This window comes from Archocentrus centrarchus, chromosome 16 (genome assembly GCF_007364275.1).
Source record: "Archocentrus centrarchus isolate MPI-CPG fArcCen1 chromosome 16, fArcCen1, whole genome shotgun sequence".
Taxonomy (NCBI): domain Eukaryota; kingdom Metazoa; phylum Chordata; class Actinopteri; order Cichliformes; family Cichlidae; genus Archocentrus; species Archocentrus centrarchus.
Genome location: NC_044361.1, coordinates 3,380,204 through 3,395,873, shown reverse-complemented (window position 1 = coordinate 3,395,873; position 15,670 = coordinate 3,380,204). Strand labels below are relative to the sequence as shown.

Here is a 15,670-nt window from a genome sequence, read left to right as displayed (position 1 = left end):
GTGTCAAAGGTCTTTCTCACCTCACAGAGAATTCACCGTTTCATTAAGCTGATACAATTTTGCAATGCAGAGATCATTTTGTCCAAAGATATGCATGTTAGCTTAATAAGTGATTCTATATTGGCTGTAGGAGTGACTTCATTTTTCTCTTGCTGTTATCCTTGTGATGGACCAGCGACCTGCCCAGGGTGTTCCCGCCTCTCACCCAGAGGTGCAGGGATCGACTCCAAGCTTAGTGCGATTCTAGCTGGATGAGCGGTTATGGATGGATAAATAGGCAACACAAAACTTTGGTGCTTATTGTGCACACTGTGGTGATTGTTCAGATATTTTTGTGTTGCCTGGTTGAACATGTGTGTGAAGCGCTGCAGCTTATTTGCGGAAAAAACATCTGGATTTGCAGCATTTTTCTGCTTTAGCAGCCAAACATACATTTATGATGTTTCAAATACACCCACATATGCCAACATTAATGCTGTATTTATAGATGTTCTCTCATAATCAAATTTATTTGTAAAGCTACAGTTTTATATCACACTAGATAAAACAAATTATAACATTGATTCCATCCATCTCCTTCCACTTGTCTAATTCAGAGTAGCTGAAGTAAAATAACTATTTGCTATGAACTGCCATATCCATTTATTAAACATGGTGGTTATAAAGTGTTACCAGATTTTACAGAGTAACCAGCAAACCTGAAAGGTGGCTCCATGCTGTAGTGGTTAACACATTTGCCTTGCACACGAAAGGTCTCTGGTTCAAGAATCACAGGAGACCACAATCACAGCACTCCTAGTGACCGTCCCAAGCCTGGATAAACGGGAGGGTGCAAGTCTGTGCCAAATCAAACATGTGGATCCATCTGCTGCAGTGAACCGTTGGGAATTAAGGGAGCAGCTGAAAACACGCCCCAGCAAACCTGAATGACATTAACGCCCCCTCTTATTAGTGACCACGCTGCCATGATTGTGACAGGTACAGACAGCACCTTGCTTGGCAGCCACTGCAGACTGAATGTGTTCAACAGTTTGGTATAAAAGTGCTTTATAATGCAGTCCATTAAAAAAAAAAAAAATCTTGGGTATAATTAATCTTTTTTTCTCCTTTCAGTTAACATGGTTGAAAACCATCCATCGCCTTTCTCAGCCCTTACAAAGATTTCCATATCTGGAACTATGACTGACATTATTTCTGCCTCCAGGGAAAAAAAAAAAAAAACTTCTACTGAGAAATATTTCTGTGGTAGTACAACTCCAGTCTGCTCATAAAAGATGGTGGGAAGTGCCAGCCGAAGTGAGCGATTCAACGATAACTTAGCACGTTTGAAAAATGACTTCAGCTCTAGCGGAGCAAGGAAGGAGGAGAGAAATGAGAAAAGTACATAACATAAAAGGTGAAGTCCTCTCAGCTGCAGAGATAGAGCCGTAGCGCTGATACTGTACCCGCCTCTGTGGAGAATGGAGCTCTTTTTTCGTTCAAGGTTAAATTGTTCATTTACTCTCGCTGAATTGGCCGGACTGATGATTGGTTACACAGGACTCCACAGGGAAATACAGCCATTTACTGCGCTGATGGAGATATTGATAAAGTCATAATAGCACTGATAAAAAGTCATTAAGCAAAAGCTCTTACTGAAGATTAAAACATTGAACTGGACCCTTTTGTGAAGACACAGTCATATTATGTGACAAGAGACTATTATACAACCACAACTTAGCAGCTGCTTTATTAATCTGGTGTCTCTCGTATGATTAATGGACACCACTGCCTGACTCAACAGTACGGCCTTAACAGCTGTTGATTGTTTTTGTGTGTTTTGCTCTCAGGAGGTGAATGTTACGAGTACAAATGGTTCAGCAGCTTTGGCCCAAATTCCACCCGGCCGTTGATCTGGTGTCAGCGCTCAGACGGACTCAACATCACTGGTAAGGAACTCCAGAAAACTGCTCCAATGACCTCGCCCGCTGTTTGAAGAGGGGCAACCAATCAGAAGGAACGTGACTTAAAGTGAGGAGGTGGTAAAAGAGCTGGTTTCAGAAAAGAGAACTGTGAAAGCAGAAACCGCAGATTGAGCTTCAGACGACTGTTTCAAAGTTTTGGAGCGGCGGCCTTTGAATTTAAAATGAGACCCACATCGGATGATTGGACAGGCCGGCTGCTGGAATAAGGTCTTAGCAGGTGTGCTGTAGACACAGGTTTTTATATAATTAATAAAACTTTAGGATGCAATCTGAATTTCACTGGAAGCAAGAATGGGGGTGATGTGTGAGCGCCGGCTAGTTTTTGTTAGCAGCTGACTCGATGTGTTCTGGACTGAGAACATTAAAGTGTGTACTAAAAATTGACAGTAAAAGGTTTGAGTTTTGTTTCTCGGATGAAAGAAACGAGACCGGACGAGTTTAGACGTGTGGGATTCAAAATTCAAAAGTGTGCTCAAAAAACAAGGCTCTTAGCAGATGATCTGCTGAGGGGACCGATGTAGCAAGAAGCTGCTGAGGACATTTGAAAACATGAGCAGCAAAGCGTTCACTGCGGTAGGAGAGGCTGCAGAGGCTGAGTGGCATCAGCACAGCAGTGGCAAAGGAGAGATGGCTCTGAAGCTGTTAATTAGATGGATAAAATTAGGGCTGCCCAGAATGACAGAAATGAGCATTATCATGACCTATCAGTCGTGCAAGAGAATAAAAATATGGAGCAGTAAATGAGCATAAAGGTCTGCAGAAAAGTTACTCAGGAGTTGAATTCCTTCTTATGTTCTTTCACCCTTTGACTTATGGTATGGTATGACTTTAGCTTTTGCAACCAATGATTGTCTTTATTATTGAGTGAATTTGTTTAGTTCATAAGAGTATATTTTCATATATATCATCTTCAACTCGATAAATAAAATAAACAATTAGATAAACATTAAAATCAGATAACATTTGAGCTTCAGGGATCAAACTGTTGTCAGGGGATTTCGCTTCAGTCCTCTTTAAAAACAGAACAATTAAGAGAAAATTATTAAACATTATTATTCACAATACTGTAGCACAAACAGCGCAGCTGAATTTTCCTTTAAAGTGAGAAACTGGAGGCTGCAGCAGCTCTTGAGCTCAACAGTAAGTCTGAACCATTGGTGGCAGTTTTATGTAGGAGGCGAAATTTACACTAAATGTCAGAAATATAACACACTGTTATATGCACTGAAACGAAGCACTTGTTTCTACGTGGAGCTAAAGGTGGTGGGCGATGGCAGCTGGTACAGCTTTTCATCTCTGTTTAACACATCAACACATTAAATTGTTGTAAAAATAAACCTGGCCACTTTGGCTTTACTGAGTTATTGATACAGATGAAAGTACACACATAGATGCAGTAACAGAGCAGCGGATCTATCAGGATACACAGATTATGCTTGTGTTGATCATACACCACGTACTCAGCCTGATGCTGTTGTCTCTTGCCCCGCAGGAGGTTGTCCTGCATTGAATGCTCCAGAGGACAGCGGCTCCTGTGACCCACCCTGCCTCATGCCAAAGTCTTTCTGCAGTGAGGTGAGTGGATTTAATCCTCGTATCACAATAAAATCAGAAATAAAAGAACAATTTTCTTAAACCCCAAAGCACGGCTTCCCTGGATGAACACTGACACACTGAATTAAATTTGAATGCAGCAGGGAATAAAATGATAGCAGCATGAAGATGTAAAGCCCATTGCTCCATAGTGTCATTCAACTGCGCTTCATCAAAATCATGTAAATAAGTTTGTGTCTCACAGACACGGCAGCTGGCAAATCACAAAGCGATCCATTTTAAAGGCTTGGATAGCTTTTAGGAACTCTTGACCCAGCAATGAAGGCAGGGTACCAGCTGGAGTAGCTCGTAGAGCCAGCAGACTTATGTAACCGCTGAATAAGCGGGTCAAAACGATCAGATGAGAAGCAGGGTCAGGACTTCTGAGGTCTCCCATTCAATCCCAGGACGAGGATGGAGGGAAAAAAAAAAAAAACTGCACTCAGAGTTTATTAGGTACACTGAGGCTAAAACCTAATGCAGTGTAAGACAACAGTCCAGCAGGAAATCCTCCATCCATCATGGTGATACTGTTCAATTTTCCAGAGAGGCGTTTATGGTCACTGCTGTGCTCTTTGATTGCATTACATAACTCTGACTGATGGGTGTTTCTTATATTTTTGCAACCGTGTTAATATCAGTGAGAGCATATTAACAAAAACACCTCTGTGCACAGTGAGTGCAGTTCTGTGGTATCACAACCTGCAGCCTCCAAGATAATGACGACAAATAAATAAATAAATAAAATCACACCTTGACAAAATATCCGACTAATCAGTGAAAGGATGTGTTTGCAGCAGGCTTCCATGATTTACCCCCCCCCTTCCTGCCGGCCTGCACTCACACTGTGCTTACTGATCTAAACCAGAGGATACTGTACTTCAGTCTAAGCATCTCGAACTTTATGATTTTATGTATTTTCGTGGCCTTACTGGAGCTGCTTTGGAATTGGTGACACACCATCCTCTCTACCTTATTACTTAAGGCCAATTTCACAGAGGCAGCGGTTGTTGAGAAATCACTGGAGTTACATGCTTGGGTGGTCAGACTAGGTGTGCAAGTGTCCAACCTAAATGTGCCCTTAACCACCTCTGCAAGCAGGCCAGGGTATGGTACCGTATGCAGCAATCACACTAAATAAATAGTGGACTGGGGGTACAGTTTGCATAGTGAGAGTACACCCTAAAAATCAGGAAACAGTCCAATTTAAACACAATCTAATGGAAGTTAAGGATCATCTGTAAGCGCAGGTGCATTTAATAGCCAACGATCAGTCTTCACAGCTTTAACACCACTGTGCATATGATGCTGTTAGGCTGCGTTTCTAGGTAACATTACGAGTGATGGCAGCAGCCTTCTCTCCTTTCAGGTTAGTGTCCACATGTCTGTGCAGAATCCATTTATGCATTGCTAGTTTCTACATCAGAATACTGTAGAGCTCTGCTGGTTTGCTCTTTCTCCACTGTGTGTGCATTAATAACAAAAAAAAAAAAAATGAATAAGTAGTTTAACAGTCTAGTATTTCTGTTGCTGACTAGTGAGGGCAGAACCATTTAATGGTCTGGTTGACTACTCATGCACATCCTTATATTGTAGAGTACAAGTTTAAATCTTGTTACTGTAATAAACTGGTGACCATTGGGGAAAATCAATTAGCAGCCCTCATTAGTTACCAGTTTTAAAATGCCTTTGAGCAAAGCACTTAAACCACAACTGCAGCTACTCTGGGTCATAGGTGCAGCTGTGAGTGTTCAGGTACAGTGTGTGACCAGAGGTGCAAAGCAACGCTTAAATGGGCTTCCGGCTGCAGCACAAGTGATTACTGTTCCTGCTGAATTATAAACAGGCATTAGTAGAAAATACAGTATATGGGAATGAGGCTACAGCAGGTCAAAACCACGCTTTGGGTTTGTCTGGAAGCTTGTGCTTTTATCTTGATTGACTTCAAATGAATGAGAAATGTCACCACACGTGGCTCTGAGGACGTGTTGGAACAGTAACAGGCCGGCCACGCTACCATACCGACGGCCGGCCCTCTTCTCAACACTCCTCATGAATTAATTCACTTTCAGGTTACCGTGTTCAACATCCCTTCGAGCTCTGTACTGTCCCTTCAGCTCAAATTATATATGAATCTGCGCTGCCCCCTGCAGGCTGGTATTTGCATGTGCGAGGAGGGCTTCACAGAGGTGCTGTCACCGGCTGGGCAGCTGGACCAGTGTGCCCCCATCCCCGTCCTGGAGATCCCCACAGCAGGGGACAAGAAAGGGGACGTGAAGACCAGTCGTGCCATTAACCCCACACTGCCCACCACCATCCAGCCCGGACGCAACGGGCGGACTTGGTACCTGCAGCCCTACGGACCAGGTCAGACCATCACACACAGGTTACACTTAATGCAGATTCATATCCATGTTTACTAAACAGCTCTTTTTTGTTTTTATTATTATTGGACTCAACTAGAGCAGCTTTGTAAGGTTAACAGCTCAAAATAATCCTTATTTATCTTGTACATGGCCTCTGTGCAGCCCACCTGCCCTGCCAGCCAGTCTCCTTCTGATTGGCAGCCTCTCACAAACAGAAGATCTAAATAAAAGATGTGTGAGGCAGCGTGCTCACAGCCAGAGCGGTTTTCCTGAGTTATTAAGGATAATGGAAATTCTCCCCCACCGTTGACATCATACAGAGATATGACAGAAAATAAGGAAAGCCATAACAGCCCTTCTTTAATCTTTTAAATGTCATGTGTTACTTAATGTGCTGCCTTTTTCCCCCCTCTAGTTGCTATAATAACCACTATATGAAAGGGAATGAAGACACACGGAACCAGGCACTATTTTAAATTGGTTGCAGGAAGAAAGTAGAAACAATCAAACTACCACATTACGTCCAAAGCAAGCCTCCAATTGCGGTGATAGCATATCTGTAAAAGCTTCGAGTCAAGAACGTGTGGATAAAACATTTCTCCAGAGAATAATGAAAACGCCTCCATTTCAAGTTTCTTTAAGTGTGTCTGAAGGGGAAAAAGATTTCGGAGTCCAGCGTCTGCAGAGTTCTCTCAACCTGCAGAGCACCATATAATCCTTGAAGTGAAGTTAAGACATAAAGCTGAGAGGTTTTCACATAACAGCAGAATGTACTTTAGTATGTTTGCAGCAGATTTAGTGTTGACAGTGCTGAATTAATGTTAGCTTGTACTTGCAGCTGTGTGTGAAATAAAACCGACACATGAAATATCACACAAGTTCTTTCAGATGCACGGATGGAGCTTCGCTACCTGCTCTCGACTTCCGCTACATTAACATTTGAGAGCAGCGTCTGCACGGAGCGTTGTGACTGATGATGCATGCAAGAACCATTTAGGATGCGAGAGTGCAGAACAGATTGAGTTAAAGTCTCTCCGGAGCAAACGCTTCCACATCCACATGCCATCGCTTACAGTAACCCTTGTATTGTTTGTCTTCCGAATGCTCGCTTGTTTCTTTTGCAGTACTGCTAAATAGAGAGGCAAGAAGGTACTACTCAATTATACAGCTTGTGATTTACAGTGTTTTTGTGTCGCATGAATCAGATACATTTTGGAAACAAGAGAAAAGCTACTGGGTATGCATAAGGAAATTATACTTTAATATCTGCAAATACTGGGTACTTCCTGAGTACATACAGAGTACTTACAGTACAGGCTACTTACGGTATTGTGTAAACACAACTGTAAACTGGGAAAAGTAATTATTGGTATAGGTCTGGCAGTTATAATGCCCACTGCATCACTGATTTGGCCTGTATGTGCCAGCTTAGGTTTTCTGCTCTGATGTCAATGTTAGTGCTGCTTTTTTATAAAGTAACAGTTACTGGTTTAGCTAAAACAGACTTTTTAAACTGATACTGATCAATCAGGCTTAGAAATATGTAAAATATAATAATTTAAAGGCTGAAATGTTCTGGGCAGGACTCGTCACTAACTGTCCTGGCACAGAATGAGTGTTTGTGGGGAGACTCAACCATCATATGTTAAAGGCAACGATTCTGAGAGGATCTGACATTTTCCTGTTTTCTGTTATACGTGAGGAAATGAAATCCCAATGAACAAAACTGGGTAAATTTACTAGTGTTCAGGATTTCCTGTTGGCTCTGGCTAAAATCTGTTTGGGCATTTCTGATTGGCTCACATTTGCACCCGTGCTAGTGTCTCTGCAGCGAGGTAGTTTTGTCCTCCAAGTCATTCTGGAGCCCTTTTCACCAGATTTCCAAGACGCTGGCTTAATAATAAATTACCACTCCAGTAATCCTGACACATTCAACTCATTAATCAAAAAAAGAAAGAAAAATGTCTACTTGTGATCCATGAATGAGTGAGAGTAGTTTGTGAAATGGGACACCAGTACACATTGTGTAAGCAATGATCACAAATCACTCCTGTGAAATCAGCCCCTGGTCTATTTAACCGTCGGGCTCTGACACAACCTGCTGCATTCGGAGAAAACAAATTTATGAATAACATGCTCTGCTGGTTTCTCGTCCGCTGTATTTTTTGCCTTGTTTTCTTCCACTGTGCCCACGGTTAAGTACCTGATTCTTATATTACACTGTAAATCACAGGCTGATGTATTTATTTTATTTAAAGGGATGCACTGATCCAATATTTGGATTGGATATCACATCGGTCCAATCCTGACCCAAAAAGCTGGATCAGTTGTTGTTGACAACAGGCTGATCTATTCAGTGTTTCTGTGCTGTATCACACAGCTGTCAGCAGTTTGGACATATTTCACCTCAAACTGTGGTTGAGTGAGTCGACACGACTGAAACAACAGTGATGCTTTCTTCTCATTGGCAAGTTATTAAATCACAATTATAGTAACAAAACATGGTGTCATAAACTTTATGATTATTTCACTTGTCAGCTGGAGACAAAGTTAAAGAGGCAAAGGTGAGATGGTTTAGACGTGTGCAGGGGAGGGACAGTGGATACACTGAACAAAGGATGTTGAGGATGGAGCTGCGACCACAGGGAAGAGTCACGGATGCAGTGAGAGAGGACATGCAGAGGGATGGTATAACAAGAGGATGGTAGGGAGAGGGTGAGCTGGAGACATGATCTGCTGTGGAGCAGCCAACAGAAGAAGTAGTTGTCAGTTCTACTCCACTTAGTGTGTGTGTGTGTGTGTGTGTGTGTGTTGATGATGCACTCACATCAGACAAGGAAAAGCAGAAACTAGTGCAACCGTAAATCACAGGGATATGCAGTAATGACTCTCACAGTGAGCTGAAGGGAGACCAGTGCATGATATATATATTATTTGTATTTGGGTCCTTAAATTGAGCCCGTTTCCTCACATTAAAAAAATGACTCCAAGTCTCTGCCTTAGCATGAGGAATATAGCTTATTAATTTATCACTGGTATGAGATCAGTACTGTTTTGGCAGACGCTCAGAGCCGAGACGTCTGTACCTTACTGGAAGTGGGAAAAGTTGGATCAGTGCATCCCTAATTGTTCTGAAGTGCAGAAGAAACCTTCACCGAGTTCTTTTTAATGGCTGCTGGTGCCGTGTTCAAGTGTAAACAGACAAACTGATGGGCCTCCTCCTCCACAGATGGAAAGCTGAAGATGTGGGTGTATGGTGTAGCAGCTGGAGCCTTTGTGCTCCTCATATTCATAGTGTCTATGATATACCTAGCTTGGTGAGTTGATGAGTTTAATCTCCCCTATTTATAATCATCATCCTCATCCATGAAACCAAACCCTTCACATTTCCCCCCCACCCGCTTTGAGTTCAAGCGTCCCCTCCTTCACATTATCGCTTTCTTTTTTTGTTTTTTTTTTGTCTTTACTTCTTCTTTTGCTTCCTTCATGCCCCTCCCCATGTGAGAGCAGCAGCTACTGTGCTAAGGTGCATCGCTCACTTAAGGCCCAAGAGTCTGATACCAATGGGACAGCAGTCTGGATGGGCCAAAATGCACATGAGATGACTTACACCTGTCCCGATTGCCAAGAGCTAGCTGAAAGCAGCAGCAGCTAAAGAGGATGTGGAGGGTTCACCCCCACCCCGACACACCCTTCAGTATAAGTACCTGCGAGTCCCTGAGCTTTCCCTGTGACCCTTCTCAAGGTGTCACATGTCCTGCCTGACTGGCTGAGTGAAGATGCTGGTCCAGGTGAGGACAAACCACCCAGAAAATGTTTCTCTCACTTTATGTAGAGAGCTATTAGAGCTTTTAGACATACAGATATGAATACATCCCCACCTTTTCTCCACCTGCTGCTTAATTTTAATTACATCACACACTAAATCTGCACAGGTCACAAAGCTAAATTATCATTACAGTTGGTTGCAAACCATAATATGTCTCTAAAAGCTCTACATAACCCCCATTATATCAACCATTAGTTTAGGACAGCATAGTAAACCCTAATCATTGAGGTTTTTCCCCCAAATTAGAGGATACCATATTTAAATGAAAACATGGTGTACAAGCTGCATTCATAAACTGTACAGGTGCAATGCACAGTCATACATATCAGGTAATTAGAGCTAAGCAACAGACTAATGAAATACCAGAGTTTCACCTTAACTGAAGTACAGATGTTTCGATGGTCACAGGAAGCCGTAGTATTCACGAGGAAACGAGGCCTAGCAGATAGCTAGTGTCAACACATTCGTCAACTTGATGCCTTATAAGTCTACAAATGGCTTTGCTATAAGAAACAAATTTAAAAAAACAAACAAAAACACCCACTGTGAGGGAGAGAGAAAATATAACTATGAGTCTGAAAACATGTTTTTAATGCTGGAAATGAGACATTTTAACACGCGAGTGTAAAAAGGATCGATTCACTTTTGGATTCAGCCTCAAGTGATCCGTCCAGGACCTGCAGTTTTTGACACTTCCACACTGGCTTCAGTTTTTCGCTCCAGGGGTTTTCACTTAGCTTTGCTCATTTTTTGTAGTATATAAACACAAAGTTGGGAGGAACAGCAGTGAGGGAGGTACACTTTTAGATTTAATGAAACATGCTTTGATACCTGCCTGCTGCAGTAATCTCCTGAGCCCCTGCGTCCTCATATGGGGACATTATATTTGGACTTTACTGAATACACTGAAGTATAAGGTGCAGAAAAGTTTTATACTCAACATATACCCACTGTCCCCATATGGGCATATTTGTATGTATGTAAGTATGTAACAACTATGTAATGATTTAGTTACTTTCATTCAAAGATGAAGGTTAGTTTTTATACTCATCAGGTCCAACTAATCCCAAATAGCTAGGAGAAAAATGTGTCCCAAAAAGAGCTCGGGTCTAAAGACGTTAAATAAGAACTTGAAACCACTTCTGTGTCTGCACACTAAACATAAAGCAGGAGCCAGGAGGCAGTCAGCTTAACAAAGACTGAAAACTGTGGAGAAAAGGTCAGCTCTGACCAAAGTTTAAAAGTACAACTACCACCCACAGACTCGGTCTAGACAGACGTAGTTTCCACATCTGAAATGTAAAGTGATGGAAGTGCTTTAAGCCTGCCTTCTTTCTAACAGCTCGCAGGAGGCGGCGACTCCAATTCCACAAAGACATTAACAGAAGATTGAAACTTTTTCTTTTTTGTTACTTGACCTCAAGAAACACTTGATCACTTTTTGTTCTAAGTCTTAATGAATACAGTGAGATGCTTATTTTGCAAAGTCAAGTCAAAAAAAAACTTCAAAGCACCAAGATGCTGACATTCAAAGCACTCAGGCTCAAGGGTTCAACAACAGGACTCCAATAAACAAAAGGGTACAGCAGCTCCATCCACACGGTCTCAGTTACTATAGTTACCTATATCTAAACTAAAAGCAGGTATACCATTACCAAGTAAAGTTTATTCATATAGCACTTCAGACAAAATCTGCAGTAATTAAACATCAAAAAAAGAGCCATGTTTAAATATAATTTTAAAAAGTGAGTGTTTATTAAGACCGGGGTGTCTCTATGGCTGTACTGAGCTTCTTAAATCTTCTTAAACCCTGACAAGAAATCGCATCCACAGTCGCCTTGAAGCGCTACAGTATATGAATAACATTTCATTTAACTGAACAAAGCAATATTGTACATCAGTTAAAAAAACAAAAAAACTAAAATACTCAAAATAAAAATACCCACACAAAGAAACCTCAGCCAAAAAAAGCAGTTTTAACATTTCCAATAAGCTCTAAAAGTACTCGTTAACCACATGACCTCATTTATTAGGATGTGGACAAAAATCATGTTCATGTGTTAATAAAAAGTTGGTTTTAAATTAGTAACTGTTGATCAATAGATCAATATCTAGTCATTAAAAAAAATAGTTACACTCCATTTGTTTAGAAAATGAGAAAAAAAAATAGTACATTACTACACTGTCGCTCATATTTTCATCATACTTCTCAGCAGCCATGTAAAACATTTTTCCTCATTTAACTTTTTAACAGGGGTTAATATTATTAATCCCTGTTAATATCAGCAGACTAAGATGATGACCTCAAAGAGGCTCGTGAATAGTGCCTGCAGGTGAGGCTGCTTCAGTTAAATGATGTCACGCTGCCCACTTGTGGCCAAAACTGGAAACACAGTAACACTTCCCTGTTACTAGATAAACACTTTATATTGTTTGTTTCTCTCAACTTTGGGAAAAAAAAAAAAATCTATAAAGACTTATTTTAGATCAGATGTCCCAATAGCATTTTTTTTTTATTAATGTAATATCAACACTTGCTGCTTTTGAGTTACATGCTCTACAAATCATTTAACTGAAAAAGCTTAATTGCCAATAAGAGCAAACATTAGCTACAGCTGCAGTGTGAACATGAGTCAGTGCAGATGAAAGATGCAGGTGTTTGCTGTCATTTACTCTGCAGCTCTTCAGACAAACTGTTCACAGGAAATTCCCCCGAGAGTTCCTCTGATCGTCCTGAATTTCCTCTCTGAAGCATTTCATTACATTTTTCTGTACTCTGGCTTTGGGAGGATGTTTGTGGAGAGATTTTGAAGTGTTAATTAGACTTTTTTTCTGGCTAAAACCAGATAATAGATTTTAATAACAAAAATTAAATGATACAATACAGAACTAAATATTAGCTTTAATGTTTTTAACAGCCACTCCCTATGGGATATCAAATGCTTATTAAAATTTCAAACATTACACACCTCCTCACTTTGACACATCCTGATATTTAAGGCAGCACTGATGGCTCGGAGAAAAGCATAAATCGTGTCTTTACTTTTTTTCTCTGGTAGAAAAGTTTGTCTGCAAATTAACTCACTAACACCTTTCACATAAAATAAACTGAAAACTGCAGCGAGTGCAATCTAGGCTGCACAGCTGCACTTTTTTTTATAGTTTTTAAATCATATTGGTTGCAGTTTTTTTTTTGTTTTGTTTTTTTTTTGTAGCTTTGTCTGATTTTGAATCCCATGAAATATCAAAACCAATAATGAAGTGGTTGAAATAAAAAAGACTTAATAGAAGTTGCAATCCAGAGTTAGGTGATTAGTTCTCTCGTGTTTGGACTGCTTTCAGTGCAGCTGCTGCGTTTGAATCATCAGTCCGGTCATTTTTCAAACTGGCTTCTCTTTAACGTCAGCGATCATCACTGATAGTCTGAGCTGGGTCTCCGGCTATAACCCCCGGAGTCCTGCTTTAACATCTGAGGGAAAACATTCACCACAAACCACCTGAGGAGCTACGGTGTGTGCCATCCTGTGCCGGCTCACAGCGAATTGAGTATTTTGGCCACAGGAGAACAACTTGTTGCCCCCCCACCCTGATCACCAGATTTGGCTCCCTGTAACTCGGGCCTCTTCTTCAAAAATGAATGAAATCGTGCGATGCTAGTGGTCAGAACGACTTTCAGGGAGTCGTCAAAACAAGCCACGCCCCTTCCAAAGTAAATGACTGCCACATGAGTAAACTAATTTTATGTCCTTTAAGAGGTCTTGTTTTGTTGTTTTCACAGGATTTAGAACAGTAGAGACTAATTCTATCTTTAGATTCTTGATAGTTTATTCATGGTTAACTTGTTGACTAGAAATAATTAGGAAGCTTCACTATTAACTTTATTTTTCAAATTAAAAACAACAAAAAGAAAAAATCTACATCTGCAAATAAAAACTAGGACACAAAGCACATTTATATCAAAATTTTCAAAAGCAGTTTCCCTCTCCTGTTTGTGATATTATCCCACCTGCATTGTATGTTTCATAATTACCACCATATTTACCCGAAGCATAAAGCGTGTCACGTTACAGTACAGTTGTGTTTCTGACTCTTTTAATCTTTTCATACAGCAAAAAGCCAAAGAGACCTCAGAGACAGAGACAGCAGAATAACCGACTAAAACCTCTGACTCTCGCCTACGACGGGGACACGGACATGTAGTCCTCCACGAGCCGCTTCACCGAGCACTTCACCTGTCATAGAGACCCACTTCATCACGCCATTACAGCGAGGGCCATGGATGTTTGCAGTGAACGGGCACGTCACGGAGCACAGAAATGACAGAAAATCCTCTTAGCAGAGACACTGGTGGGGTTTAACCATTTCAAGTAGAGCTTCATTCACTCCTCTTTTGTTTTCTTAAATATTTTCTTCTGCGAGAACCATCATGACCTCCAGCGTGTTCAAAGAAATGCCTTTTTTTTTTTCCCCTGCCCCCTACACACCAGTATTCCTGCATTAACAGACTTGTTTGAGACACAGGAAATGCTGGGTGCAGAAGACAGAACCAGCTCTCCTGCTGTCTTTGAACATGGCAGCACAGGCTCCAGCTCTTCCCCCGCGCCTTTTCTGCTTGTCCCTAAAAATGCTGAGTAGCTGGAGGCTTAGGATGCTCCGACGGTTCGTACGTTGCCAAAAGTCACCGCAGGGAAGAGGAGGAGGGAGAGGGAAAATCTCCATAAAAAGGTTTGGATTCCTTTTTCTCAATCCTCAACTGGGTTTTGACTCAAATCTCTTTTACAGTCTTGAACAAAAGGGAGGCATTACTTCGCTCTCTTTTTTTTTTCCCCCGCTTGATTCGGAGGCACACAGGCCTGTGTTTGTGGGATAAACCAATCTGTATGATGCTGATGGAGGAGTAGCCTGCAATCAGTTGTTCATGGAAACTACTGCCTGCTTGCCTCCACCCTTGCTTTGTTTCAGGCACTACATTGCACTATATTAGTGCAGCATGATATGCACATGTGACTTCTGTCTTATATTGCCATAAAACACTGCCTCTTCCACAGACAGAAAAAATAATAATACAGCAGAGGAAGCGCCTCAGTCAACACGAGAACATGACGAGCGAAACAACAGCGACAGGAAGGGACGTTTAGACGCGTCGCGTCCAACAGAACAGGCGTGAATCTCCAGTAAATATATGTATAGATTTTATTTCTCACAACAGACTTTTTGGTTGTAGTAAAGTTGCTTTTGTGGTTTGTAGATTTCGTCTGGTGTCACCACTTTATTTCTGCCCAGATGCAACTACGATATCAGCAGGTATTAACTCATCGCCTGCTCTAAAACCTTTTTTAAATATCAAAATTCAGGCTTTTTTTTTTTTAATCTTTACATATAACAGTTCATGTGTGCAAACATTCACATTTTGCAGTGAGTAATTAAAAAAAAAAAAGATACTGCAAAATTTAAAATCATTCATGTCATCCAAATGTCTTTTCTGCCTTACTGATGATAACTGAATACTAACAGTCCTGTAATACAGTTTTAATACTTGAATGGGGCATACATCAATACTACAGTATGTTTAGACAAAAAAAAATAAAAATATACTAAATTTGCTTTCAAGGTTAGGTCGACGGTTCGAATCAGTTCTGAAACCTTTTCACGTAGTAAGTATTATAGGTGCTCACACTACACAGAGATGAAATATTAAAAAGAAAACTGTACAAACAAAGTATAACAACATGTTAATAAGAAAACACGCTTCCGAGTTCAACGTAAAAGCAAACTGGTGTGGCGAATGTTTACTTCTTTTTGTTGGATTTTGTAAATAACAGCGATTTTTTTATTTTTTGGAGAAAAAAAAAAAAAAGATCAAAGTATGTGTACATTTATTTTGTATTGCACAGAAAATGTTTAGTTTGACTATTGCA

The 15,670-nt window shown here is 40.8% G+C and overlaps 1 protein-coding gene across 2 annotated transcripts in view; it reads left to right on the top strand.

Moving 5' to 3' along the window:
• The window catches only part of thsd7ab (thrombospondin, type I, domain containing 7Ab), a 195,901-nt gene extending 180,307 nt beyond the window's left edge, over positions 1-15,594 (top strand). For both annotated transcript variants that reach the window (XM_030750731.1, XM_030750730.1), the window contains 5 exons: positions 1,830-1,928; positions 3,457-3,539; positions 5,711-5,924; positions 9,153-9,240; positions 13,862-15,594. In XM_030750731.1, the coding sequence (XP_030606591.1) occupies positions 1,830-1,928; positions 3,457-3,539; positions 5,711-5,924; positions 9,153-9,240; positions 13,862-13,952 (575 nt within the window). In that variant the 3' untranslated portion in view covers positions 13,953-15,594. The remainder of the gene's footprint in view (positions 1-1,829; positions 1,929-3,456; positions 3,540-5,710; positions 5,925-9,152; positions 9,241-13,861) is intronic.
• The last annotated feature ends 76 nt before the right edge of the window (positions 15,595-15,670 follow it).